Source organism: Pelophylax lessonae, assembly GCF_965119305.1.
Source record: "Pelophylax lessonae genome assembly, chromosome: 7".
NCBI lineage: Eukaryota > Metazoa > Chordata > Amphibia > Anura > Ranidae > Pelophylax > Pelophylax lessonae.
The window spans coordinates 294,548,719-294,576,218 of NC_138774.1; the positions used below are offsets into that span (position 1 = coordinate 294,548,719).

The 27,500-nt window shown below is 46.1% G+C and overlaps 1 protein-coding gene across 1 annotated transcript in view; it reads right to left on the reverse strand.

The window, feature by feature from the left end:
• CACNA1F (calcium voltage-gated channel subunit alpha1 F) overlaps positions 1 to 27,500 on the reverse strand; it is a 223,628-nt gene that overhangs the window by 38,340 nt on the left and 157,788 nt on the right. The window contains exons 33-39 of the mRNA XM_082263594.1: positions 23,050 to 23,070; positions 13,890 to 14,018; positions 12,117 to 12,182; positions 11,935 to 12,026; positions 10,309 to 10,468; positions 3,486 to 3,613; positions 160 to 256 (exon numbers count right to left, since the gene is read on the reverse strand). Of these exons, the coding sequence (XP_082119720.1) occupies positions 160 to 256; positions 3,486 to 3,613; positions 10,309 to 10,468; positions 11,935 to 12,026; positions 12,117 to 12,182; positions 13,890 to 14,018; positions 23,050 to 23,070 (693 nt within the window). The remainder of the gene's footprint in view (positions 1 to 159; positions 257 to 3,485; positions 3,614 to 10,308; positions 10,469 to 11,934; positions 12,027 to 12,116; positions 12,183 to 13,889; positions 14,019 to 23,049; positions 23,071 to 27,500) is intronic.

Below are 27,500 nucleotides of genomic sequence, written 5' to 3' on the forward strand. Positions count from 1 at the left end.
ATAAAAATCCTTCAACAGGTAAAAAAGTTTATAAAATCCATGTATTTCAGTGATGTATTTTATGATTTGCACTGACTTTGTAGTCTGATCCACAAATGCACTAAAATAATATAAATTTCATCGACAATCTCAGGTCCAGGTTTTCTGTTATATATATACCTTACATGCCACGCGGTGCGGGCACAGCTTGCCGAATCCCAGGGGAGGCTGGATGCGACGTAGTAAGGTCACCACGTCCAAATGTTTAATACGGCCCCTAAAGAGGAAGCGATCAAAGAAAGAGGAAATTAAAAAATAATAATAATAAAAAAGAAGCAAAAAATAATATAAAATCAAATAGAAACTATCCAAATAACTTTATTCAATACACGGGGGAGCAAAAAAAAAATGCACATGATAAAAATTATTTAAAACAAAATAAAAAAAACTTTGCTATAGTAAACCAGCAGCTAGAGACCGGGTACCAAGTAAAAAGAACCAGAAAATTAAATCAAGTACATAGATAATGTCATTTATTTAATATCAATTTATGTGGTAATGTATTTTCAAAAATCATAATTTTCCGGATGTCTACGGAGAATACTTTAGACCATAAACACCGACTACTGCTAGATGTTCAACATTTAATTGTTGTTTTATTACAGTTGTACCTTTTTAAAGATAATCTGCATAGTCACTGTGACCCATGAGCTCTTTCATCCTGTATATGTATTAAAGTTTTCTTTTTAATTTAATTTAATTGTGTTACTTCACGTTTATTTACACCAATAAAGTCCTATACTGCCATTAAGGGGGTTCTTTGCCCTTTTCCCATAATGTCATGCCTACATTACACTATAGAGGGCTGCAGCCTAAATAATAACGAAGTTGTCCTCATAAATCACAAAACATGTGTAATCACTATCTGCATGGAGTTTGCATGTTCACTCTTTGCTCTCATTGGTTTCCTCTGGGTGCACCGATTTCCTCTCACACTCCAAAGATACGCTCATAGATTAAGTGGCTCCTGTCTAAATTGGCCCTAGTATGTGTATGGGTGATAGGGACCTCAGACTGCAAACTACAAGGCTGGGACTGAGGGGAATATAAAGAATATATATAAAATGCTGCGTAAAATTTTGGCGCTATATAACAAGTAATAAAAAAATAAAATAAATAAATAAAAGGAATCACAGGAAATATTTCTATGTAATATATTCACATAATTATATAAAACATTGTACCTCTAATATATACAGTATATATATATATATATATATATATATATATATATATATATATGTATAAATACAATAAGTGATATAAATATAAAAATATATATATAAAATATTTATTTGTAAATAAAATGCAATATACATGTATGTATGTATATATATATATATATATATATAAATATATATTATTTACAAATACATAAATACATACATATATTATAATATATAAATATATATTTATTTTATGATAAAATAAATATATATTTATATATTATTATATATCTATATATTATAATATGTAATATAAAAATATATATGTGAAATATTTATTTGTAAATAAAATGCAATATATATATATATATATATATATATATATATATATATATATATATATATATATATATATATATATAATTCATATATATTATTTACAAATACATAGATACATACATATAATATATAAATATATATTTATTTTATGATAATGTAATACTATATATATGTAGATTATGTGTCAGGCCAACCTTTTACAGCAATACAAGGTGGTGTGAAATGGATGGATCCCAGTAGAGGAGAAGAGGAGGTACAAAGCAAAGAGGTTTGCTTTCAAGCTGAACTCCAGTCACACAAAATTTCATTTAATTATATCCCTCAATAGCCACAAAGGATATAAACCCATTTTGCATGCACCAACAGATGTCTTTACAAACCCAGATAATACCTGCAGAGCTGTTGGAGGGGCCCAGCAAACTACACCCACTACAGGCTGCCTGCAGAAACCTACAGGAGGGGGCGGAGACGAGACCAGTCCCCCTGCACAAGGAGAGAGAGCAGCTGTAGGAGGCTCCCAGCAGGCCACACCCACTACAGAAAACTACAGGAGGGGCGGAGACAAGACCAGTCCCCCTGCACAAGGAGAGAGAGCAGCTGAAGGAGGCGCCCAGCAGGCCACACCCACTACAGAAAACAACAGGAGGGGGTGGAGACAAGACCAGTCACCCTGCACAAGGAGAGAGAGCAGCTGTAGGAGGCGCCCAGCAGGCCACACCCACTACAGAAAACTACAGGTGGGGGCGGAGACGAGACCAGTCCCCCTGCACAAGGAGAGAGAGCAGCTGTAGGAGGCGCCCAGCAGGCCACACCCACTACAGAAAACTACAGGAGGGGGCGGAGACGAGACCAGTCACCCTGCACAAGGAGAGAGAGCAGCTGTAGGAGGCTCCCAGCAGGCCACACCCACTACAGAAAACTACAGGAGGGGCGGAGACAAGACCAGTCCCCCAGCACAAGGAGAGAGAGCAGCTGAAGGAGGCGCCCAGCAGGCCACACCCACTACAGAAAACAACAGGAGGGGGTGGAGACAAGACCAGTCACCCTGCACAAGGAGAGAGAGCAGCTGTAGGAGGCGCCCAGCAGGCCACACCCACTACAGAAAACTACAGGTGGGGGCGGAGACGAGACCAGTCCCCCTGCACAAGGAGAGAGAGCAGCTGTAGGAGGCGCCCAGCAGGCCACACCCACTACAGAAAACTACAGGAGGGGGCGGAGACGAGACCAGTCACCCTGCACAAGGAGAGAGAGCAGCTGAAGGAGGCGCCCAGCAGGCCACACCCACTACAGAAAACTACAGGAGGAGGTGGAGACGAGACCAGTCACCCTGCACAAGGAGAGAGAGCAGCTGTAGGAGGCGCCCAGCAGGCCACACCTACTACAGAAAACTACAGGAGGAGGCGGAGACGAGACCAGTCCCCCTGCACAAGGAGAGAGAGCAGCTGTAGGAGGCGCCCAGCAGGCCACACCTACTACAGAAAACTACAGGAGGAGGCGGAGACGAGACCAGTCACCCTGCACAAGGAGAGAGAGCAGCTGTAGGAGGCGCCCAGCAGGCCACACCCACTACAGAAAACAACAGGAGGGGGTGGAGACAAGACCAGTCACCCTACACAAGGAAAGAGCAGAAGTGATCGGTCTTTATTACAGGAAGTCTCACACTGGATTACTGGAAGATCTGGAAGAAATATACAAAGCTCACTGAGATTCAGGAAGAGTCTTCTTATGACTTCTAGTGAATGTCTTGTTAAAGCTTGTAGGAGGAGTTTTCATTCTACTTTGACTGTCATTTGAGGCTGCATGACTCCTGGCCCTCTGTCTGGACAGTGCTGATTGGCCCTGTGCTGATCACATGCACCCTCCCAAAAAAAAAAATGAATGGATTTAGACAATATTTGCTTATCCCCGCCCAATCACATTGTTATTTTTTTATATACTCACTTGGCCTCTGGGTCATATTCAGACCAGATCCTTTTAAACTCATCTAAATGATGGGGGCCCAGAATGGACCAATCTCTGGTCAGATAATCAAAATTATCCATAATGACGGCTACAAACAGATTAATAATCTGAAATGGGAAAATGGAAAATACAAAGAGATAAATGAAAACCATCACACAGGCATGCAGTATGAATATAATGTACATTTAGTAAATAGTTCTGTATTGTAGGGATGATCTGTCCTCTATAGAAGTGAAATAATGGATTTCTGGAATTCATTTCTGTTCACTGTTTTGTGTTCTGAATACAAAACAGAAACCGGAATGCTTTAGGCAGATTGTAGCTTCTAATACATGAAATACATTACAGTCTATTAATGCCCCAGCATTCACACAGCCGTCGCAAATAATCCCCATAATATGTCTAATAGGTTTATTACCTATGATCGTCAGCTCCATCTACTGGCCATAATGCAGTATTTTCCTGAAATACCTCAACTGGAAAAATACAGCATTATGGTCACTAGATGGAGCTAGCAATTATAGGAAATAAACATATTAGACACGCTACCGGGATTATATGTAAAGGAGGTGCGAATGTAGAGTTTCTATAAGTCACTGAGATGCCTTATGTGACACTATATTTAAAAAAAAAAAAAAAAATATATATTTATAATAATATCTATAATATTTATAACATCTATATTATTATGCTTGTTGACATTTATATTATATATATATATATATATATATATATATGTGAGTATATATATATATATATATATATATATATATCTATACATATAATATAAATGTCAACAAGCATAATAATATAGATGTTATAAATATTATAGATATTATTATAAATATAATTTTTTTAAATATATATATATATATATATGTGTGTGTGTATATATGTATATATATATATATATATATATATATATATATATATATATTTATTTATTTAATATATGATAATGAATATATTATTAATGTTATATTAATATTATATTAATTATATACATTTTATATAACTCTATAAAATATTTTATATTATATATACAAAAGTAAGTACACCCCTCACATTTCTGTAAATATTTTATTCTATCTTTTCATGTGACAACACTGAACAAATGACATATATATATATATATATATATATATACACACACACACACACACACGATAAATGGATTTTTGTAAAATCTTACCGTAAAATCCTTTTCTCTTAGCTCATTGACAGACGTAGTCCTCGGTGATACACCACCTTCGGGTTATGTTGCCTCCACAGGAGCAGGACTAGACAGGAAATTAAAAAGCTCTGGCCACACCCTAGGGGCAGTCCCAGAGGGTATATCCTCTCTCTCTCTGCCTCAGCAAATCAGTTATGTGAAAAAGCAGTCTTTAGAGATTTTAACCCAACTCAAAAAACAGAGGGGCGGGGACTACGTCTGTCAATGAGCTAAGAGAAAAGGATTTTACGGTAAGATTTTACAAAAATCCATTTTTCTCTAGCGCTCATTGACAGACGTAGTCCTCGGTGATACACCACCTTCGGGACGTCCCAGAGCAGTATCACAACTGAGGGGTGGGAAAATGAAATCAAATCCCAATCTAGAAGGCCCAACCGGTGCCAACTAGAAGTTTACAATGCTCATCCTTAATGATGAGACTCAACAAAAAAGAGAAAAAAAAAAAAAAATTTCTTTTTTTTTTTTTTTTTTTTTTCAAACAGAAAAAAACCCTCGAGGTAGACCACCGGTCTCCTCAAATTGCGGCCTGCAAAACCTTGCGGCCAAATGAGGCATCCGCCGATGCCGTCACATCAATTTTATAGAATTTTGTAAAGGTATGTACCGACGACCAAGTGGCCGCCTTACATACCTGGACCACTGACGCCTGATGGCGAAAGGCCCAGGAAGTACTGAGCGCTCGAGTGGAGTGCGCCCTAACAGGGAACGGAGGACTCTGACCCTTAATAGAATAAGCCTGTACCACCGTTTGTCTAATCCATTTGGCAATGGTCGCGGCAGATGCAGGCAAACCCTTTCTGGGGCCATCCGTGATCACAAAAAGTGAATCCGTCTTACGGAAAGATTCCGTAGCTTTCAGGTATACCCTGATTGCCCGAACCACATCTAAGGAATGCAACGCATGTTCCCGATGATGCTTGGGCTGAGGACACAAGGAAGGTAGTACAATATCTTCATTCAGATGAAAATCTGAAACCACCTTAGGAAGAAAAGATGGCTTAGGATGAAGTACTACCTTATCCCTATGAATCACTAGGTATGGGGACTGGCATGATAATGCAGCCAGTTCTGACACCCTGCGAGCAGAAGTAATAGCCACCAAGAAGGCCACCTTCTGGGATAAAGTAAGCAAGGGAATCTCCCTGATGTTTTCAAAGGGAGGTTTCTGTAGAACCGACAAAACCAAATTAAGATCCCAGGGCGGTAAGGGCGCGCGGACTGGAGGAGCCAGGTGCCGCACCCCCTGGATGAAATTCCGCACCAAGGATTTGGTAGCTAAAGGCTTCTGAAAGAAGATTGCTAATGCTGAAACTTGACCCTTGATGGTGCTCAAGGCTAGCTTCTGCTCAACCCCTTGTTGCAAAAAGGCCAATATTCGAGACACCGAATAGGTACGTGGAGGAAATCCTAAAGATTCGCACCACGCAATATAAGTCTTCCATGTGTGATAATAGACTTTGCTGGAAGTCGCTTTCCTTGCTTTAATAAGGGTAGGAATGACTGAAGTAGACAAACCTCTGTCCTTCAGTACTTGGGTCTCAATGGCCAGGCCATTAAACCCAGCGACTGTAAAGCATGATGGTAAATTGGTCCTTGAGACCACAGACACTCCCTGAGACGAAGTTCCCACGGAACGTCTGCGACTAACATGTCCAAGTCGGCCAGGCCGGCTTGAGGAGGCCAGCCTAGAATTTCTAGGACCACTGGCGCTGATTGGATCTGAACCAGGCGTCCCTAGAGCTATCTGGCCCCGACCATCCGAGAAAGTCTGGTCGTTTTCTGTTCCCACACATTTATCAGATACCTGATAGTTATCAGGAAAGGTGATCTTTTCTGGTTGAACCTCAGGGACCGAAGTCACCCGACTAGAGGCTACTTGGCCTATCTGGTCAACCAGATCCGATTCCTGTGAGGTATCGGGACTAATCTTAGGAAAAGGTAAAGGGAAAGATCTATTCAGGGAACGGTAACTACCGCTTCCTGTAGTACTTAAATGTTGAAAGGGAAGAATCGCACCGGTAGTAGTGGTTGATGCTCGATCTAATGTCCTGAATACCGGTGAAAACGTCCCCCCACCCTGAAACCGGGTGGGGGCGCACCTTCAGGCTGTGTACTCCTTTGCTTCGGGTTTGGCTGGGTTGGTCCTTTGCTTGTCCGACCAGCCCTTCTTGAACCCTCCTGGAGGAGTCTTGCCTTTCCCGCTAGTACCAGCCGGGCGCCCTTTATGGGCGGTAAAGAAAGGTCCTCGCTTGTTGCGAGGTCCCTTAGCTTTAGCAGCCTGTGGCAAAAAAGTGCTCTTGCCCCCAGTGGCATCCTTAATGATTTCATCTAGGTTGGCCCCAAATAGACGATTCCCTTGAAAAGGGAGATTGGTCAAGGTCTTTTTGGAACCTAGGTCAGCTGACCAGCATTTTAACCACAGCACACGTCTGAGGATCACCGCTAACTTAGATGCATGCCCTAATAAGGGAGTAGTGTCCAAGGCTGCGTCACAGATAAACCGTAGCCCTTGTATAATCTGTTCCATCAAATCAGATGTCTCCTGGGGAATATCTTTTCCCCTAAGATCTTGGCGTACCATTTTCGCCCATTCCGTAAGTGTCTGGGAAACTAGACCAATAACAATTACTGGTCTAAATGCTGACCCTATCAGAGAGAAGATGGTGCGGGACTCTGCTTCCATCTTTCGATCCACCGGATCCTTAAAGGACGAAGTGTCCTCCACTGGAATAACCGTGGCTTTATTCAGCCTGGAAATAGGTGGATCCACCACTGGTGGTACCGTCCATTTCTTAATGATGGATTCCTCAAACGGATAGCGTCTAGCAATACGCTTGGAAATAGTAAAGGTACGCTTAGAATGCTCCCATTCTCCTTTAATCTGATTTCCAAAACATTTAGGTACAGGAAAAGCCTTCGCCGTCTTGATGGGCTTATTAGTACCAAAAGGCATCTCTGTTTCAGTTGCCTCTGCCGGTAAAGCCTCAAGTTTTAAGGTTTCCTGCACTGCCACAACTAGTGCGTCCACCAATGCTTCTTCCTGAATTATAGCGGGAGAAGGAACGTCCTCCTCACTGTCTGAGGGGGCTTTACCTGGGATAACAGCCCTTGCAGAGGGACCTGCAGCTGCAGTGACCATCTCTGAATCAGAGTCAGAGGTGTCAGATAGTATAGGGGTAGGCGGGGGTCGCTTCCTTGACCCCCGTCCCTGACAGGCCGCCTCCACCCGAGCCACCATAGACTCCAAAATTGCTGTAAATGACTCTATACTCTGTGCACCGGCGGGTCCCGTGGCCCCCTCGAGGGAAACAGGTGGGGGAATATGTGTGGCAGGGTCCATGATTATTCCAGTCACTTCCTGGATAATATAATTCAAAAGTAAAGAAAAAACTTTTTTTTTTTTTTTTTTCTGACCCCCAGCGCCACAAAAAGCCCCTTAGTGTTACCTGCTAGGGATCCCTATCGATCGAGAGAGAGAGAGATAGACCCCCAGGCTCACCACTTGATGCTCAGAGTTTAACTGCAACAGCTTACAGCGCTGTCTTAGACAAACAGGAAGTCTTTTGGCTGGTTGCCCAGGAAGAAAGGACGCGGCTCCGCCCCTCTGCACGCCTTCCGGCGCCTCCCCCAAGCTCCACGAGGTGTTTGGATCACCTCAAACATGGCCGCCCCCATGCTGAAGACACGAGGCTACGCCAAAATGGCGGCTCGTGCGATCCAGCAAAAAAAATGGCGGCGGCCTGTACTGAATAGCGGTGTGCTGCAGGGCACACAACACTCTCTCTGCATGGGGATATGGCGTGGTTGGCGGTACCGGCCCTGGCGGACCGCATGGCCGTTCGGAAGGCCTGCTTATAGCTGGAGATCTGATTTGGAAGGCAGTCTACATGTCCGTGGCTTCTGACTGGTAGGTAGCTTATACTTAACCCATAAGATTCCCAGAATGCCACAGATTACATCTTTTAAACATGTATACAATTAGATTGTTAGCTCCCAAACCAAGCCTCCTGGCTTTTTGCACACATAAAATCACACTCAAAGTAGGAGGATCTGTGACATGTTATAGGATAGAAAGGACTCTTTCTTACCATACAGAGAGGGGCCCGCGTTCACCACAAAACCCGTCAGGGAAAAAGGGGGAACATACTACTCACCATACCGGAACCAGGCGGGCACCAACTCCTGACAGTACCCCTCTCCACCGGGGCGGGAGGGCTGTCGACCAATACGGACGCCGTGACTCATGGTCTTTGGCGTTTCAGCGAGACGTTTAACTCGCGGGTCCTTTAATGGGACTTTGTCGCGGCCGACCCAGCGCGGAACTATGGCCTGCACGCGCTCGTAGGCTGAACTGGGGTGACCACCGGATCTCAACATCCAGCCCGTCGCCCAGTTCAGCTTTCTTGCTTGAAGATCTCACAGGAACACTGGAGAAAAAAAGCTGTCTAAAAATCCTTTAAGAAAAAAATTCTTGCCAGGACCTAAGATCCCAGCAAGGCATCTAGGTCCTTACTCCTAACTAGACAGAAAATAACTGATTTGCTGAGGCAGAGAGAGAGAGGATATACCCTCTGGGACTGCCCCTAGGGTGTGGCCAGAGCTTTTTAATTTCCTGTCTAGTCCTGCTCCTGTGGAGGCAACATAACCCGAAGGTGGTGTATCACCGAGGACTACGTCTGTCAACGAGCGCTAGAGAAATATATATTATATAAATATATATATATATTAATAAATAAAAAACACTGTCTATATATTGTCCCTAATGCACCTAGCATGGGACCCGGCAAAGCATGGTAGGGGGCGCCCGGGGTGCCAGCTGTGCTGTGATAAGTCACAGCACAAGCCAATCAGGGAGTGCCGGCCAATGGATGACCGCCGGCACCCGCTGATCAGCGAGGAGAGACAAAGGACGGAGCTCCGCCTATATAAATAATACAGAGCTCCGTCCTGTGAGCGGGGATTTGTTGGATTTTGTTTGCCTGCAAAGCACTTCCCTTAGTAAAAGCACCACACATAGTATACATAAACACTGGCTAGGCACACAGTTAACCCTTTGATTGCCCCTAGATGTTTAACCCCTTCCCAGCCAGTGTCATTAGTACAATGTCAGTGCATATTTTTTAGCACTGATCACTATATTAGTGTTACTGGTTCCAACAAAGTGTCAGTTAGTGTCGGATTGCCCACCATACTATCACCACCATACAATCACAGCCCGGCTATGAGTCGGTTCACACTGGGGCGGCACGACTCTGTACTACTTTGGGGGCGACTTGTGCAGTCCCGTGCACCGCGACTTCGGAGCGACTTGCACGGACTTCACATAATGGAAGTCTATGCAAGTCGCTCCGAGGTCGCCCGAAGTAGTACAGGACCCTTTTTCGAAGTCGGAGCGACTTGTGTTACTCCTATTAGAACAGGCCCTGTAGCAGTCAATGAACCGCGACTTGTCAGGCTGAAAAGTCGCTCTAGTGTGAACCGAGTCTATAAGTCACTGAAGAAAAAAAAAAAAAAATTCCAGTATACCGTATGTATGAAAAAACATAGCAGCTGGCGATCTCTACTTACCAGAAAGGCGCAGAGCATGAAGAAGCTGATGAAATAGACGATGGCGAAGTTGCTCCCGCAGGTGAACTCTTCCTCCGGGCCAAAGTCAGATTCGCTGTCGCATCTCTTGCCGGGCAAACTGGCCAACATAATCTCCTGCCAGGCCTCCCCCGTGGCACACCTAGGAAAGACAGAGAAGTCACGCGATTTCAAAGCCTGCAGCTCAGTGCGACTTGGCTGGCATCTGTGTGACTTCATGCATGGATGTCTATGTGTAAGTCACACCTAAAAATTGCAAAAAATAGTGCAGGAACACCGGTGTGACTTGTCATGCGATGCAATATATAGGTGGGGCTTTGAGTGGGTGTGGCTTGAGTGTGGATGGGGACACAGGGGGCCCCATTGCCCGGGGGCCCCATGAGTTGTCAGTCCGCCCCTGATGACAGGTCCAAAATTGCACGACAAGTCGCACCCTGTTGTCGGCAATGGAACTGTTCTAATCGGTGCGAGTTTGCTGTGCCGGACCGATTTGAACAGTTCCGTTGCCGACAATAGGGTGCGACTTGTCATGCAATTTTGGACCTGTCATATCGCATGACAAGTCGCACCGGTGTGAACGGGGGCTGAAGTCTATGACCCTCAAGTCGCATGAAAATCTGACCAAAGTAGTGCAGGAACTACTTTACCCACTTGCCAACCAGCTGCTGCACACTGCGGCAGGCCGGCTCTAATGCGCGAAACAATGTACCTGTACGTTGTTTCGTGCAATAGCCAGTGGGGGGCGGAGGCGCGCGCACGCTGATTGGCCACAAGAGGAGCCAATCAGCGGGTCCGGCGGAAGCGATGTCCGCTGGCCACCCACGATCACTCCCTAATGCCAGTCTGCCGATGTAAACAAGGCAGACCGCCGTTCTGTCAGAGATGAACACAGGGATCCTATTTAGGAACACGGATCTCTGTGTTCATCTAGTTAGTCCATCCCCCCACACAGTTAGTAAGCACTCCCTAGGCACACATGTAACCCTTTGATTGCCCCTGGTGTTAACCCCTTCTCTGTGGTCATTTCACAAGCCACGCCCCCCCACAGTTATAAACACGTCCCTAGGTACACATTTAACCCATTGATCACCCACAGTGTTAACCCCTTCCCTGCCACTGTCATTGTAAACACAGCTGACCGTTCTTCTCTCTCAGCGGGGAGCGATCGTGGGTGTCAGGCGGCAGTCGGAACAGCCTGCCCCGTGCATCGGAGTCCCCGCTGGCGGTGCGCATTCGCCCCCTAGCTGCAGGCGCGCGACCAATGTATACCTACGTCGGTTTGCACAGGAGGGGCCGCCTGCCATAGTATAACTGCGGCGGGTGGTCCGGAAGCGGTTAAGGGGTAAAACCTTCTGGTCCAGAAGCATTTAAAGTCTCTGCGGCTTTAAATATCGCAGATATGAACGTTACTCATTGGGAAACATGGGGTCCGACTTGTCATGCGACTTTGGGGTCCAAAGTCGCATGAGAAATCGCACAAGTGTGAAAGGGGCCTAATACTTTTATGAAGGATGAAGAGATCGCTGATCCCCAGACTTTTACGAGGAACTATCGGCGGCATTTCTCTTGCCCTTTATTCGCTATCACGCGGCGGAGAGGGGAGGGTACCTGAAGAGCAGCAGCACAGCCTGGGGGAAGGTCTGAAAGTTGTTGTTGCGGTTGATCTGCGTTCCGTCCTGCATGGCGATTTTGCCGAACGTCTGTACGGAAGAACAAAGCCGGAGATGTGAGATCACACACCGAGGATGTGAATGGAGATCTGAGGCTCACGCAAAGGCCGACTGACTCACCTGCATGCCGATGACGGCGTAGATAAAAAATATCATGGCAATCAGGAGAGCGACATATGGCAACGCCTGCAGGAGGAAGAAACAAGCAAGAGATCTTCAGAACGTTTTGTACAATTCTTTATAAAACAGATTAGAGGAATTACAGCCCATATCTAGCAAATGTCGTCCTCCGCACATCTAATACTAGACCCCGGCAGATCCCTCACAACCCCCCCCCCCCCCCCCCCCCCAAAGCATGGCAGTCACCTTCTTTGTGACCAACTATGACCAGTGATGATCACTGTATCCACTCCCTGACTGCCCCATAGCAGATATACTGCTACAGGCCGGCCGTTCTCTGCAGAATCACACACACACTATATATATATATATATATTATACTTTGTATATCAAATAATAGAAGATGCAATCCAATTGTTGTTGCAAATATCCTTTACTTCTGATCACAATAGATGTAATCTTTGTATAAATTTACTGTCCCCTCAAAATAACTCAACACACAGCCATTAATGTAAAAACCGCTAGCAACAAAAGTGAGTACACCCCTAAGTCAAAATGTCCAAATTGGGCCCAATTAGCCATTTTCCCTCCCCGGTGTCATGTGACTCGTTAGTGTTACAAGGTCTCAGGTGTGAATGGGGAGCAGGTGTGTTAAATTTGGTGTTATCGCTCTCACTCTCTCATACTGGTCACTGGAAGTTCAACATGACACCTCATGGCAAAGAACTCTCTGAGGATCTGAAAAAAAGAATTGTTGCTCTACATAAAGATGGCCTAGGCTATAAGAAGATTGCCAAGACCCTGAAACTGAGCTGCAGCACGGTGGCCAAGACCATACAGCAGTTTACCAGGACAGGTTCCACTCAGAACAGGCCTCGCAATGGTCGTCCAAAGAAGTTGGACCTGAGCAGACCTCACTAACAGATCCTGCTCTCTGGTAGACAGAAAGCAATATAGATTTACCTGCAGCTCCTCTGATAGGCAGATAGAGCCAAAAACTATATTCTCTCACTAGCACCTGCCTTATTACCAAAAGTATTGGGACGCCTGCCTTTACACGCACATGAACTTTAATGGCATCCCAGTCTTACTTCCGTAGGGTTCAATATTGAGTTGGCCCAACCTTTGCAGCTATAACAGCTTCAACTCTTCTGGGAAGGCCACAAGGTTTAGGAGTGTGTCTATGGGAATGTTTGACCATTCTTCCAGAAGCGCATTTGTGAGGTCAGGCACTGCTGTTGGGGAGAAGGCCTGGCTCGCAGTCTCCGCTCTAATTCATCCCAAAGGTGTTTTTCCATTAACCAATTCTGGACCGTAAGATTTACCCCCTTCATGAGCAGGCCGTTTTTTGCGATTCTGCACTGCTTTACTTTAACGGACAATTGCACGGTGCTGCGACGCTGTACCCAAATAAAATTGATGTCCAGGTCTGGAGGCTGGGTTCACACTGGTGCGAATTGGATGAGGGTTTTCCCGCATTCAATTCCCATGTTAGAAGACTGTGACCAGCTCTCAATGGAGCCAGTTCACACAGCTCCGGGACGGTTGTGGAGCAGTTTGTAGAAGGGTCCTGTGCATCTTCTGATGCGTTTCTGGTCTGAATTCAGCCAAAAATCCAGGCCGAATTTGGACCAAAAAAGGGTGAATAGGGACGCACCAGACCCCCTGCTGCGAGCCGCTCCACACACAGTGTGAACCCAGCCCTAAATCAGAGTTTAGTGTCACATTAGCACTTTAAAGTTGGTCATCGGGTTTCAACCTTCACCACCTCACCTGGAAGGACTTAATAAAGGTCCACAGCAGTGTTCGAATACCTTCCCCTTTACTCAAAAGTTTCACCAAGCGCATGACACGGAAGAGTCGGAAGAAGGTGATGGAGATTCGGGAACTGTCTTCTGAACTCTAGAAAAAACGTTGCAAGATTACGGTTTTAGACAACATGTATGAGAATGAAAATATATATAGAGATATGAAAAAATGTGTCGATGAAGGTTCTCCTGTATCCAGGTCATGGTATATCTAGTAGTAATTGGTCACTTCATCTGGAATTGTTCTGTAATGTTATAGACATTTTCCAACCCAACCCAAGCCAAGCCAGTTCTAACGAATGTCAGGAAGATACCCCAACATCTTATAGGGGTATTTTTCAACCCAATAGGGGGACATTTTCCAACCCAACCCAAGCCAAGCCACTTCTAACGACTGTCAGGAAGATACCCCAACATCTTATAGGGGTATTTTTTGGGGTATCTTCCTGACACTCATTGAAACTGAAGAAGTGGCTTGGAGAAGCTACAAAATGTCTCCAACATTACAGAACAAGTCCAGTTGAATGTGGAAAATTACTACTAGCTATGCTGTGACCACTGTTTGTGAGGGTTCTTATTCACCCAGGTCATGGTATATCTAGCAGTAGTTGCTCACATTCATCTGGACTTGTTCTGTAATGTTGAAGGCATTTTTTAGATTCTCCAAGCCACTTCTTTAGTTCTAATGAGTGTCAGGAAGATACCCCAGTATCTATATTCACACAGGAAACACAAACACCTTCATCCAATCATCATGAAATGTGTCAAGGCAGATGTTTATAGTCCAAGAACATCATGGGAGGTGTAAAAGTTGTGAAATCCCTCTGTTCTAGTTACATCATCTCATCCTTGATGGTAGGAAGTCTGCATACAGTAGGTATTCATCCCTCCATTCACAAGGTGGCAATTGCTGGCAGAGATGTTAAAACAGCAGTAAATGGAAGATGGTGATGAAGGCCCCCACCCCTGTTTTGGGATGGTTGTTCCAGTCTGACATAGATGGCCTCTTGAGAACAGTTGTACTCCCTGTCCAAAATGTGCACCTCAATGTCAAAAAAAAAAAATTCCTTTCCCTTAAGGTGTAACAAAACTGCTTGACCTGCAGAATTTTCCCTCCTATGTTGGGCGATCCATTGTTTTGCAAGAAGGTGTTTTGTCTCCCCAAGTTATGGGTCTTTGCATTCCTCACTCTTGTGTTTGGGTGTTTGGTCTTTGCAAGTGTTTCGTTGGATCTTTGCTTGTTTTTGGGTCTTTGCTTGTTGTTGGGTTTTGGGTCTTTGCTTGTTATTGGGTTTTGGGTCTTTGATTGTTGTTCGGTGTTGGGTCTTCTTGTTGTTGGGTGTTGGATCTTTGCTTGTTGTTGGGTTTTGGGTCTTTGCTTGTTGTTGGGTTTTGGGTCTTTGCTTGTTGTTGGGTTTTGGGTCTTTGCTTGTTGTTGGGTTTTGGGTCTTGCTTGTGCTTGGGTTTTGGGTCTTTGCTTGTGCTTGGGTTTTGGGTCTTTGATTGTTGTTGGGTTTTGGGTCTTTGCTTGTTGTTGGGTTTTGGGTCTTTGATTGTTGTTGGGTTTTGGGTCTTTGCTTGTTGTTGGGTTTTGGGTCTTTGCTTGTTGTTGGGTTTTGGGTCTTTGCTTGTTGTTGGGTTTTGGGTCTTGCTTGTTGTTGGGTTTTGGGTCTTTGCTTGTTGTTGGGTTTTGGGTCTTTGATTGTTGTTGGGTTTTGGGTCTTTGATTGTTGTTGGGTTTTGGGTCTTTGATTGTTGTTGGGTTTTGGGTCTTTGCTTGTTGTTGGGTTTTGGATCTTTGCTTGTTGTTGGGTTTTGGGTCTTTGATTGTTGTTGGGTTTTGGGTCTTGCTTGTTGTTGGGTTTTGGGTCTTGCTTGTTGTTGGGTTTTGGGTCTTGCTTGTGCTTGGGTTTTGGGTCTTTGCTTGGGTTTGGTCTTTGCTTGTGTTTGCGTCACTGCTTGCGTTAGGGTGTTGGGTCTTTGCTTGTTTTTGGGTCTTTGCTTGTTGTTAGGTTTTGGGTCTTTGCTTGTTGTTAGGTTTTGGGTCTTTGCTTGTTGTTAGGTTTTGGGTCTTTGCTTGTTGTTAGGTTTTGGGTCTTTGCTTCTTGTTGGGTGCTGGGTCTTTGCTTGTTGTTGGGTGCTGGGTCTTTGCTTGTTGTTGGGTGCTGGGTCTTTGCTTGTTGTTGGGTGCTGGGTCTTTGCTTGTTGTTGGGTGTTGGATCTTTGCTTGTTGTTGGGTGCTGGGTCTTGGCTTGTTGTTGGGTTTGGGTCTTTGTTGTTGGGTTTGGGTCTTTTCTTGTTGTTGGGTTTTGGGTCTTTGCTTGCATTTGGGTGTTGGCTCTTGCTTGTTGTTGGGTTTTGGGTCTTTTTTTGTGTTTCGGTCTTGGGTCTTTTGGATGTACAGGCTTCTATCTCAGTGTATTGCTGGGCTTTATAAGGACACAGGGATGGGATGTTTGTTAAAGATCCTTGATGCTTTCCATTAGAACTGAAGAAGTGGCTTGAATACGCTAACAAAAAGTCTTTAACAATATAGAAGCAGGCCAGTTAAATTACTATTATCTACTGTATGAATCAATATATATGTGAGGAAGTTGTATATTCTCAGTCTAGTGTGCCTAATACAATAATATAAAGACAATGTCGCAATCTCACACAGCCTCTTAGTAATAAACATATGAAAAATGTTCCTCCCTTTAGAGTAACAGGCACGGCACGGGCACCTAGTAGACCATTTAAACCTAAATACTGCATGGGATGATTGATGGATGGTCTTTCAGCTTGTATCTCTGTTATACTTGATCCTGAATCCTGCTGGACTCTGCTGGGGACCCTGCTTTTGTCTGACCTGCCTCTGGATTACACCTACCTGTTTATGTGTGCTGTCTACCTGTGTTACCAACCTTGGCTTTTACTCTTGACCAAGATTTTGCCTGTTGATTCTGTACCGCACTGCCTGCATGTTGTCAACCTCTGCTCATCTCTGACCTTGATCTGGTGCCCTCCTGCTCATCTGTAACTGAACTCGGCTTGTGACTTGGCTCTGCTCTTTACTGGTCTGGGTGAAGCCGAGGAGCCCTCATCACTGTGCTTCTACTTGTCTGACATCAGCACTACCAGGTTCAAGTCCGCAGTTCCAGCTTCCTGGCACCAGAGCCCTTCCATTGCTCTAGCAGTCTCAACTTCCAGGGGTGCTCGTACAGGAATTGTGAAGGAGGTCACCCTCATACGGGTACGTGACATGGGAGGTGGAAGGGACCACTGGGCAGGTGGAAGGGACCACTGGGCAGCAAGGGATGAACACTCCTAGATTTGTAAGGTTTCTCTTCCATAAAGAGGTGTTCAGTGGCAGAATTTAGCAAATTTTATGTTACTGGCTTTAGGAGCTCTGCGGCTCCAGATTGCAAGTGGTGCTAAATGCATAATGCGCGTGTGCTGGCTTTAGATAAAGGCTTGCCGAAGCCGGACAAGAGCTTGGCCTCTGTCTGCTAATAGCTTATTTACAACTGCAGACAAGACTCTTATGGCTCAGAGCGGTCCCAACTCCCGCAGGCCAGGAAAGGAAACAAATGAATACAATTACTGTCTAGGATTCCAATCTGGTGAATCATAAAAACCACAGCTGGGGTAATGTTTGAGGTTGGGTCCTTCAATAGAATGAAATGAAATGGGGTGATTTTCTTGGAAATTTCTTTTGCAAAGATACTAGACAAAGGTCACAGTGGTTGATTAAATAGCAAATGAGAGCAGCAACTGGAGTTCAAGGGCCCATTTAAGCCTCTGGAGTTTAAGGGCCCATTTAAGCCTCTGGAGTTCAAGGGCCCATTTATGCCTCTGGAGTTTAAGGGCCCATTTAGACTACTGCGTTGCGGTGATGAGTGCCTAAACCCAGGTGCACGACCACAACATGTGCCTACATGTTATATGCATTGCAGTGAATATCGAAGAGAAGTATACACCGCTCAGGTGAGTCTGTATCCTCAATCCGTCCTGGGTGCCTGGCCTCGGCTCGCCACCGCAGATAATGCAATTAGCAACGGAAACGGCCGCACACCACCGGGAAACTTGAATGAAGCAAATTAATTCTTTATTTGTAAATGCCCAAGTAGAAGGTACAGCAGAACGGGAATGGTAAACGCCATTAAACGTAAAAACATTGTAAGTCAACAGATATTCCAAAACATCCAGACGAATCTCCTTCGCGAATTCCGTATAATGTTCCAAATGGAAATTAACTGATTGGATGGCTAAATTGTAAGGAATTGTAATGTTCCGGGAAACCTTTGGTACCCTAAATTACTCTTTTTACAAGTGTATGCGCCCCACCATTCTCTTTTGGAAAGGTGCGCATACACCTTTAAGACTGAAGCTGTCATCACTCAGCGCCGGACTAGATGGCTATTTAAATCGCCGGTTCTCACTCAAATGTGTTCGTTCAAACACCCTTACCTGGATGCTAACTTGGCTTGAAGCTTTCGTACTTGCAAGCATACCTCGCTGACGGAACCTCGCTGCGCTGATCCCTGTATCCCGCTTCCGGATCATCCGCTCCTCCTGAACCAACCTTCGGCTGTATTGCTATTAGTGCTAAGTACCCCGCAGGGGAACCCTCTATAAACTTATACTAAGCTTACACTATCTAGCTCTGCATAGTAAAGACTATTTATCACATCTGCATATCTAGATTGCTAGCTCTTAAGACTACTGCTACTTATTCCTGCACTGGGTTGATCTCTCTTGTATGTCCACCTGCTACTCTGTCATCTGCTACCATACATGATTGCTAAACCTACCTGCATCCATCTGCTACTGTCTTACCTTCAAGTGTCTGTCACCTACCACCTCCACTCAACCTGTCTCTTAAATCTTCATCACTGTGTTACTACATACATAAAGCCACTCTAGGAACCAGCTTGTTGAGTGTGTGTATTTACTAGCTGAATTAAGACCTTCCACACATGATGAGTCATTGAGGTTGGGAATGGTATCTCAGCATCTCTCTTACATGACTACTGAAGTGGAATATTTCTGCAGCTGAAAATCCACACCATACATGAAACGCAGGAGCGTTACAGGAATAGATGAATAAATACTTGCAACGTTACAAGTAACCCACATAAAATTATCTTCCCAGTATACAACTTTTAGAAGATGATTACTGTCCTTCAAATAGCTGGGAAGCGTGGTTACTAATGGTTGCAATTGTCTATCCAGCCATTGACCCAGTTTTTCATTTAGAGACCCTATACCAGATATGATAGGCCTCCCATGTAATGGATTTAACCCCTTGTGCATTTTTGGGGAGATGATAAAAAGTGGGAGTGACAGGATAACTGGGAATTAAATCCTCTGCAGTTTTTTTTTTTATCAAATATACCCAGTTTGACTCCCTCCTCCACAAGTGTCTTAAGGGTCATTTTATATTTCTTAGTGGGGTCACTTCCTAATCTAACTGGTATGTGTGGTTGTTAAGGCGCTTTTCCACTGCATGGTACGGATCGGTTTGGCTCAGTTTGGCGCTTTTCCACTGCATGGTACGGGTTAGAACGGTTTGGTACAGCAGCGCTTTTCAATACATGGTACGGCTCAGTACGTCTCACTTAAAGAGGAAGTAAACCCTCCTCTGACACTAAGCCTATATAATAAGGCTTACCTATAGGTACTGTAAATATCTCTTAAACATGTACTGTTTAGGAGATATTTACCTTACATGCAGCCAGTGACGTCACTGGCGCATGCACTCTGAAGGACGGCCGCTAGTGCCGTTTCTTCAGAGACCCGTGCCGTGACTGTCGGCTCCCGCGCGCGCGAGTGACGTCACTGCGGCTCTGGACAATCAGATGGCCGGATGCCACGATCACGGAAGACGGGCGACTGGACATGTCGCCCATCATAGAGTTAAGCGGCGGCACGGCGGGGCTCGTACTAAGGTAAGTATTTCATAATGAGTTAGTATGCGATGCATACTAGCTCATTATGTGTTTCTCTTTCAGCTTGAAAAAAAATAAAAATAATTTAACTGAGTTTACAACCTCTTTAAACAGTACCACCTCGGTTGGGGTTCCAAGCAGGCCGTACCGATACCATATCCCACAATCCTTTGCATGTAGCATTGATTGTTTGTCACTACTAGCCACTGATTGGTCAGAGAATCGTTGTAATCCCACCCACTTACTACTAAGTACTACAAGAGTGGAAAAGCAAACCGAGCCAAGTAGAGCCTATACAGTGCTGAAAGGTGCCGACTCGTACCACGCAGTGGAAAAGCAAACTCAGCCGAGCTGGGCCAAGCAGTGCTGAGTGGAGCCGAGCCGGTACTTGCAGTGGAAAGGTGCCATAAAAACTGTCTTTCAGCTTACTGTCTATTGGTATCAAATCCCATGACAACAAGTCCACCTTTATTGGAATTATGTATAACAATTAGTCTCCTAAAACTTGGATCCCTCTTGGCTTAAATCATGAGTGGGACCTCACGCACTTCTACGAGTAATTCTACTGTTGTATCCCCTCCGTAAGATCTTTTTTGATATGTTGAGATTATTTGTATACATATATTGTTGTTTTTATCATGCAATTCTACATGTGTCAGTATGGAGACAATCAGTTAACCAATTAGGTATGGGTGTGAGCCCTATGGGGGGTCTATTTAAATAAAGGTTCCCTGATGTATATTTTGTAGTGAACAAGTACGCTGAGCATGTGTGAAATGCATTTACCATTCCCCTTCTGCTGTACCTTGTACTTGGACATGTACGAATAAAGTATTATTTTGCTTCATTCAAGTCTCCTGGTGGTTTTGCGGCCATTTCCTTTTCTAATTGCATATCCATTGCAGTGCCATTCATTTTGAATAGCACCCCATTGCACCAGACAATGTACCTTGGTATGGGTCATGTGTCGCGTTGCCAAATATTGTGTCATCTGATTTTTAGAACATTAAGGTCAGTTTCCTAAGCAAGGTGCCGCGGCACCCTGTAGTGCCATCTGGGCTCCCTCATGGTGCCACGAGCACAGGACCAAGTTTGCTCTGGATCAACCTCATGAGTTGCCATGGTGCTGGTGGGCCAGCTGCCAGCACCATAACCACCAATAACAACCAATGACACTCCAGGGCTAGGACACATGGTATCATTCATTGCTATGATGATGGCAGCCAACTCACCCACAACATGGCAACATATGAGTCTGATTCAGGGCACGTGGCATTCAGGATCCAGCATTCGGGAGAGAAGACAGCGGCCCTCCTCCAGACCTTCTTCACCTCCTGCCCTCTGCCACACTGCTGGAGGTAGGGCTCTGATGTGAAGATGTCACTGTTTTAATAGGGGGCTCTGTGACGGAAGGATTGGGGTGGTTGGGGTACTCTTTGATGGGGGACTGTGTGATTGGAGGCTCTTTGATGGGGGGACTGTGTGCTGGGGATGGGGGTTCTGTGATGGGAGGACTCTAATGCGATGAGGAGACTCATGTATTGGGGGCCTCTGATGTATAGGGGCATCTCTGGTGTGATGGGGGACCTCTGATGTAAAGGGGAGACCCTGACTTGAGATGGCAACTTCTGACATGATGGGGACCTCCAATGTGAAGGATGGCTTCTGATGTGATGGGGGACCTCCAATGTGAAGGATGGCTTCTGATGTGATGGGGGACCTCCAATGTGAAGGATGGCTTCTGATGTGATGGGGGACCTCCAATGTGAAGGATGGCTTCTGATGTGATGGGGTACTTCTGATGTGAAGGGAGGCTTTTGATGTGGCATCAATTCCATCAAGGTGGTTGTGTGCATTGTCCCAGGCTCAAGTTTCCCATTATTACGTAACATTTATGATTTTTTACGGTTCAGACTGGGGTTCCTCCAGATTTTGCATACCTTTACAAAAAGCCACGACTGAAAAAAGGTTGAGAAACGTTGCATTAATGCAATGCACGTTTTTTTGCTATACTTTAGTGTGATTCAGTGACCTGGGCAGGGGCGTATCTACTGCGAGGCAAACAAGGCTTTTGCCCTGGGCGGCATTTTTTTAGGGGGGTGGCGCCGCCCCCCCCAGACAGAAGGGACACTACACTACACTGGATGACACCCGCCTGAAGTGTGACACCAGGGGTGGCCACAGACTGACCGTTCGGTGACAGGGGAACAAAGCAGAAGCAGGAGGCGGCAGTGACTGCAGCCTCCGATCCCGGAAGTAGCTCACTTGGCAGAGTAGGTCGGAGTTATGGGCTGTGATCATGCCTCGGCAGCCTCGCTACACACAGTTGTTGTTTTTTTTTTGGGAGGGGGGGAGGGATAGGAGAACCTCCTGGTGTAGAATGGGGGGATAGGTGAGCTTCCTTCTCTCTCAACCCCCCCCTCTCTCCCCCACCTCTTCCCACCCACCTCTTCCCCCCCTCTCACCTCCCTCTCTCTCTCCCCCACCTCTCTCCCCCACCTCTTTCCCCTATCCCTCTCCTCCCTCTCACCCCCACTCTCTTTCACCCCCACTCTCTCTCTCACCCCCATCTCTCTCTCTCTCACCGAGATCTCTCCTTCTCTCACCACCTATTATCCAGCTCGCTCTCTCTCTCTCCCCCACCACTCCCCCCTCACTCCCCCTCTCTCTCTCTCCCACCTTTTTCCCCTCTCCCTCTCTCTTCTCTCCCTCACCCAGCTCTCTCTCTCAACCCCATCTCTCTCTCCCCCCTCTCTCTCACCCAGATCTCTTTCTCGCATCCCCCTCTCTTCCCCCTCTCCTTCTCTCACCCCCCTATTATCCAGCTCTCTCTCTCTCCCGCCCACCACTCCCCCTTCACCGCCTCTCTCGCTCTCTCACTCCCTTCTCTCCCTCACCCAGCTCTCTCTCTCACCCCCCCCCCCCACTGAAGAGCCTAAAGAGTAAAGGGTGGAGTTTACAGATGAAGGGGTGGATCTTACACAGGAAGGAGCGGGACAAATTTAAATAGGGGGGGGGGCAATTTTAGTCTTGTCTAGGGTAGCACAAAACCAACATACACCAGTGACCCCAGGTTGTACGTTCATGGCCAACCTCCATCTCTTGTCTATAGGTGGCTTTAGCTTGACATTAGGTACTATCATTGGCAACTTAACTCTAGCTGCAGCTGTTTCTGAAATAGCAGAGAAGACCTACCTCCCCGACATGCCATCCATTCTGAAACACAAACATGATGGAAACGGATGTCGATGGTTAACATCAGAGATGAAGATGAGAGTGATGACGATGAATCCATGGATGCATTGGACAGTATACAGGAAGATATGATTCAGCACAAATAAACATAAAATGCTATAATACAGTATAAACAGCATAAGAGAAACTGTCTTTTTTTTCAACATATTTAGAGATACATTTAAAATAAATCAGTAAATAATGTTATAAATAAGCTTTAAAACCAAGCAAAAAATACACTTTATGTAGATATGTGTACGTTTAAGGCAACACTTAAAATGTCACTAAACCCACAACAACATCATAAAAAACAATTAATAAATGGTGTATTACATGCTGTTCATACTCACTCAGTCACTATGAGATTTGCTTTCTGCAAAAAAACCTGGTTGATCCTTCTGCTCTCTATCTCCCCCTTTTTTCCAACCTCAGGAGGAACCCCTAGGGTTCCAGAGAACCCTGGTTGAGAAACCCTGCTCTATAGTCACATGGGCTCTTCAGATGTGATAGGCAAAGAAACTCACTGAAAACGGAGCATGTGCAGAGTTGTCACCACAGCTGCAAAATACCTAGTTGAATTGGGGACATGGACCGCTTCCTGATTGGCCAGGAGGAGAATCTATGTGACAATAGCGAATATTTATTCGCTATTGTCGCACAACTGGGTGAACTCAGGGCGCAGTGCTCTGCGCCCCGAGCCTACCCTTTTTTGAAGCCTATTAGAGCCTCTGGCTCTAGTCACATGCTTAAAAAAAAAAAACCCCCATTGGAATCCATGCGTCCGGCGCCCTGCATGTAGATTAGGGGGCCGGACGCATGGATAGGGGGGGGGCGGCACCCCTGCGCCCCCAATGGACGGGCCACCGCTGACTTAGGAACAGCCAGGCTGTTAATCAGCACTGCCACAAGTGTAGATGGGGTTAAGTATCTTGCTCTCTCTACTCTCTGATAAGATGACTTGGTGATTGATATCTTATCTTCAGGACACTCTCACTAGCATCCCCTTTCAGCTGACACCCGTCCACTGACTATCCTAGGAGCAGGGGTAGTCCCCCTCAGGTCAGGGCCCTTGACACGAGTTCCTGTACTCATGATACTGCAGAAACAGGACCTCCAGTGTCTCCCCTCTCAGTCAGCTTCCCTTGACCTCTGGGTTCAGCTCCTCCCGAACACTCCTCCGGCCCTCAGAACGACCCTCTGAGGCCCATGGCACCTCTACAGAGGAGGAGGCAGCCGCCCCCTCTCTCTGGGACTCCGCTCCCCAACTAAAGACCCCCCAGCTCATGTTCTTCTGGCTTTTATACAGTATCCCAACATGCACCAAGGCACCCTGCCCTCTGCCAATCATCAGGACTATATCAAAAGCCCATGCACCCATTGGTCAGGTTTCCTCCCACTGTTCAACATGCCTCCCTATTGGACCAGTGTGAAACACTCTCTAGATAGAATGAATCGCATGCTGAGCACAATGAGCAGACCTCACTAACAGATCCTGCTCTCTGGTAGGCAGAGAACAATGTTGATTTACCTGCGGGTCTTCTGGTAAGCAGACAGAGCTCAAAACTATACTCTCTCTCACTAGAACCTACCTAGGAGGGTGCTCAACTCACCCCCCCGTCAAACAAGCCATGTCCTCACTAGCACCTACCTAGGAAGGTGCTACACTTACCCCCTGCCAAACCGAGCCATGTCCTCACTAGCACCTACCTAGGAGGGTGCTATACTTACCCCCTGCCAAACGAGCCATGTCCTCAATAGCACCTACCTAGGAAGGTGCTACACTCACCCCCCCGCCAAACGAGCCATGTCCTCAATAGCACCTACCTAGGAAGGTGCTACACTCACCCCCCCCCCCCCGCCAAACGAGCCATGTCCTTAATAGCACCTACCTAGGAAGGTGCTACACTCACCCCCTGCCAAACGAGCCATGTCCTCAATAGCACCTACCTAGGAGGGTGCTACACTCACCCCCCCGCCAAACGAGCCATGTCCTCAATAGCACCTACCTAGGAAGGTGCTACACTCACCTCCCCCGCCAAACGAGCCATGTCCTTAATAGCACCTACCTAGGAAGGTGCTACACTCACCCCCTGCCAAACGAGCCATGTCCTCAATAGCACCTACCTAGGAAGGTGCTACACTCACCCCCCGCCAAACGAGCCATGTCCTCAATAGCACCTACCTAGGAAGGTGCTACACTCACCCCCCGCCAAACGAGCCATGTCCTCAATAGCACCTACCTAGGAAGGTGCTACACTCACCCCCCGCCAAACGAGCCATGTCCTCAATAGCACCTACCTAGGAAGGTGCTACACTCACCCCTCGCCAAACGAGCCATGTCATCACTAGCACCTACCTAGGGAGGTGCTACACTCACCCCCCGCCAAATGAGCCATGTCCTCACTAGCACCTACCTAGGAGGGTGCTACACTCACCCCTGCCAAACCGAGCCATGTCCTCACTAGCACCTACCTAGGAGGGTGCTACAGATACTATCACCTTATCATCCCTCCTACCAATACCTTTTGGGCTGAGTAATGCTATTTCGTGGGGAACCTTGCATAGGGCATTTAATTCAGTACCCCAATATTATTATAGGCCAGTCTGGTTTATTGTCAAGTAAACACTATACTCTGCACCCTGTCAACTGTTTCCTTACAAGTCATTCGGCCATTGTTACTGAGCCTCTTGAGTGGATGTGTAAGTCACGCTATGGGCATTACATACTGTGGTTTGAAACACACAAGACCTTTGCACACCGTATATCTAAGTTTTTTAATTTTTTGAATAGGATATATCTCTTGGCAGCCAAGGTAGAAGGTCCTGAGGAAGCGACTTAATGTGAAACACGTCAACCTCTAGGATGATGAGCAGAGATGCAAAAAACTCATTCTCCCTATCTGTCAACATAAAAAGTGACTTTTACAACAGAGATTTTTGTTTCATTATTATTTACTCTGGAATACAATGTGGAAGCAAAAAAGATCTAGCTGTTCCTTTCCTGCTGCCTTCCAGAATACTCATACACTCACCGGCCACTTTATTAGGTCCCCCTTGCTAGTAGCGGGTTGGACCTCCTTTTGCCTTCATTCTTGGTGGCAGAGATACAACAAGGTGATGGAAACTTTCCTCAGAGATTTTGCTCCATAGTGACATGATGGCATCACGCAGTTGCTGCAGATTTGTTGGCTGCACATCCATGATGCCAATCTACCATTCCACCACATCCCAAAGGTGCTCTATTGGATGAGATGTGGTGAGTGTGGAGGCCATTGGAGGACAGTGACCTGATATGGTGAGTGTGGAGTCCAATGGAGGACAGTGACCTGATCTGGTGAGTGTGGAGGCCATTGGAGTACAGTGACCTGATCTGGTGAGTGTGGAGGCCATTGGAGGACAGTGACCTGATCTGGTGAGTGTGGAGGCCATCTGATTACAATGACTGGGTCTGGTGAGTGTGGAGGCCATTGGAATACAGTGACTGGATCTGGTGAGTGTGGAGGCCATTGCAGTACAGGGACCTGATCTGGTGAGTGTGGAGGCCATTGGAGAACAGTGACCTGATCTGGTGAGTGTGGAGGCCTTCTGATTACAATGACTGGGTCTGGTGAGTGTGGAGGCCATTGGAATACAGTGACTGGATCTGGTGAGTGTGGAGGCCATTGGAGTACAGGGACCTGATCTGGTGAGTGTGGAGGCCATTGGAGGACAGTGACCTGATCTGGTGAGTCTGGAGGCCATTGGAGGACAATGACCTGATCTGGTGAGTGTGGAGGCCATTGGAGTACAGTGACCTGATCTGGTGAGTGTGGAGGCCATTGGAGGAAAGTGTCCTGATCTGGTGAGTGTGGAGGCCATTGGAGTACAGTGACCTGATCTGGTGAGTGTGGAGGCCATTGGAGGACAGTGACCTCATTGTCATGGTGAAGAAACCAGTGGTGAGATGATTGGAGCTTTGTGACATGGTGCATTATCCTGCTGGAAGGAGCCATCAGAAGATGGGGACACTGTAGTCATAAAGGGATGGACATGGTCAGCAACAATACTCCGGTAGGCCGTGGTGTTTAAACCATGCTCAATTGGTGCTAAGGGGCTCAAAGTGTGCCAAGAAAATATCCCCCTCACCATTACACCACCACCAGCCTGAACCGTTGATACAAGGTAGGATGGATCCATGCTTTCATGTTTAGGCCAAATTCTGACCCTACCATCTGAATGTGGCAGCTAAAATGGAGACTCATCAGACCAGGCAACGTTTTTCCAATCTTCTATTGTCCAATTTGGTGAGCCGGTGCAAATTGTAGCCTCAGTTTCCCGTTCTTAGCTGACTTGAGAAGCACCCAGTGTGGTCTTCTGTTGCTGTAGCCCATCTGCTTCAATTTTTGATGTGTTGTGCATTCAGAGATGGCATT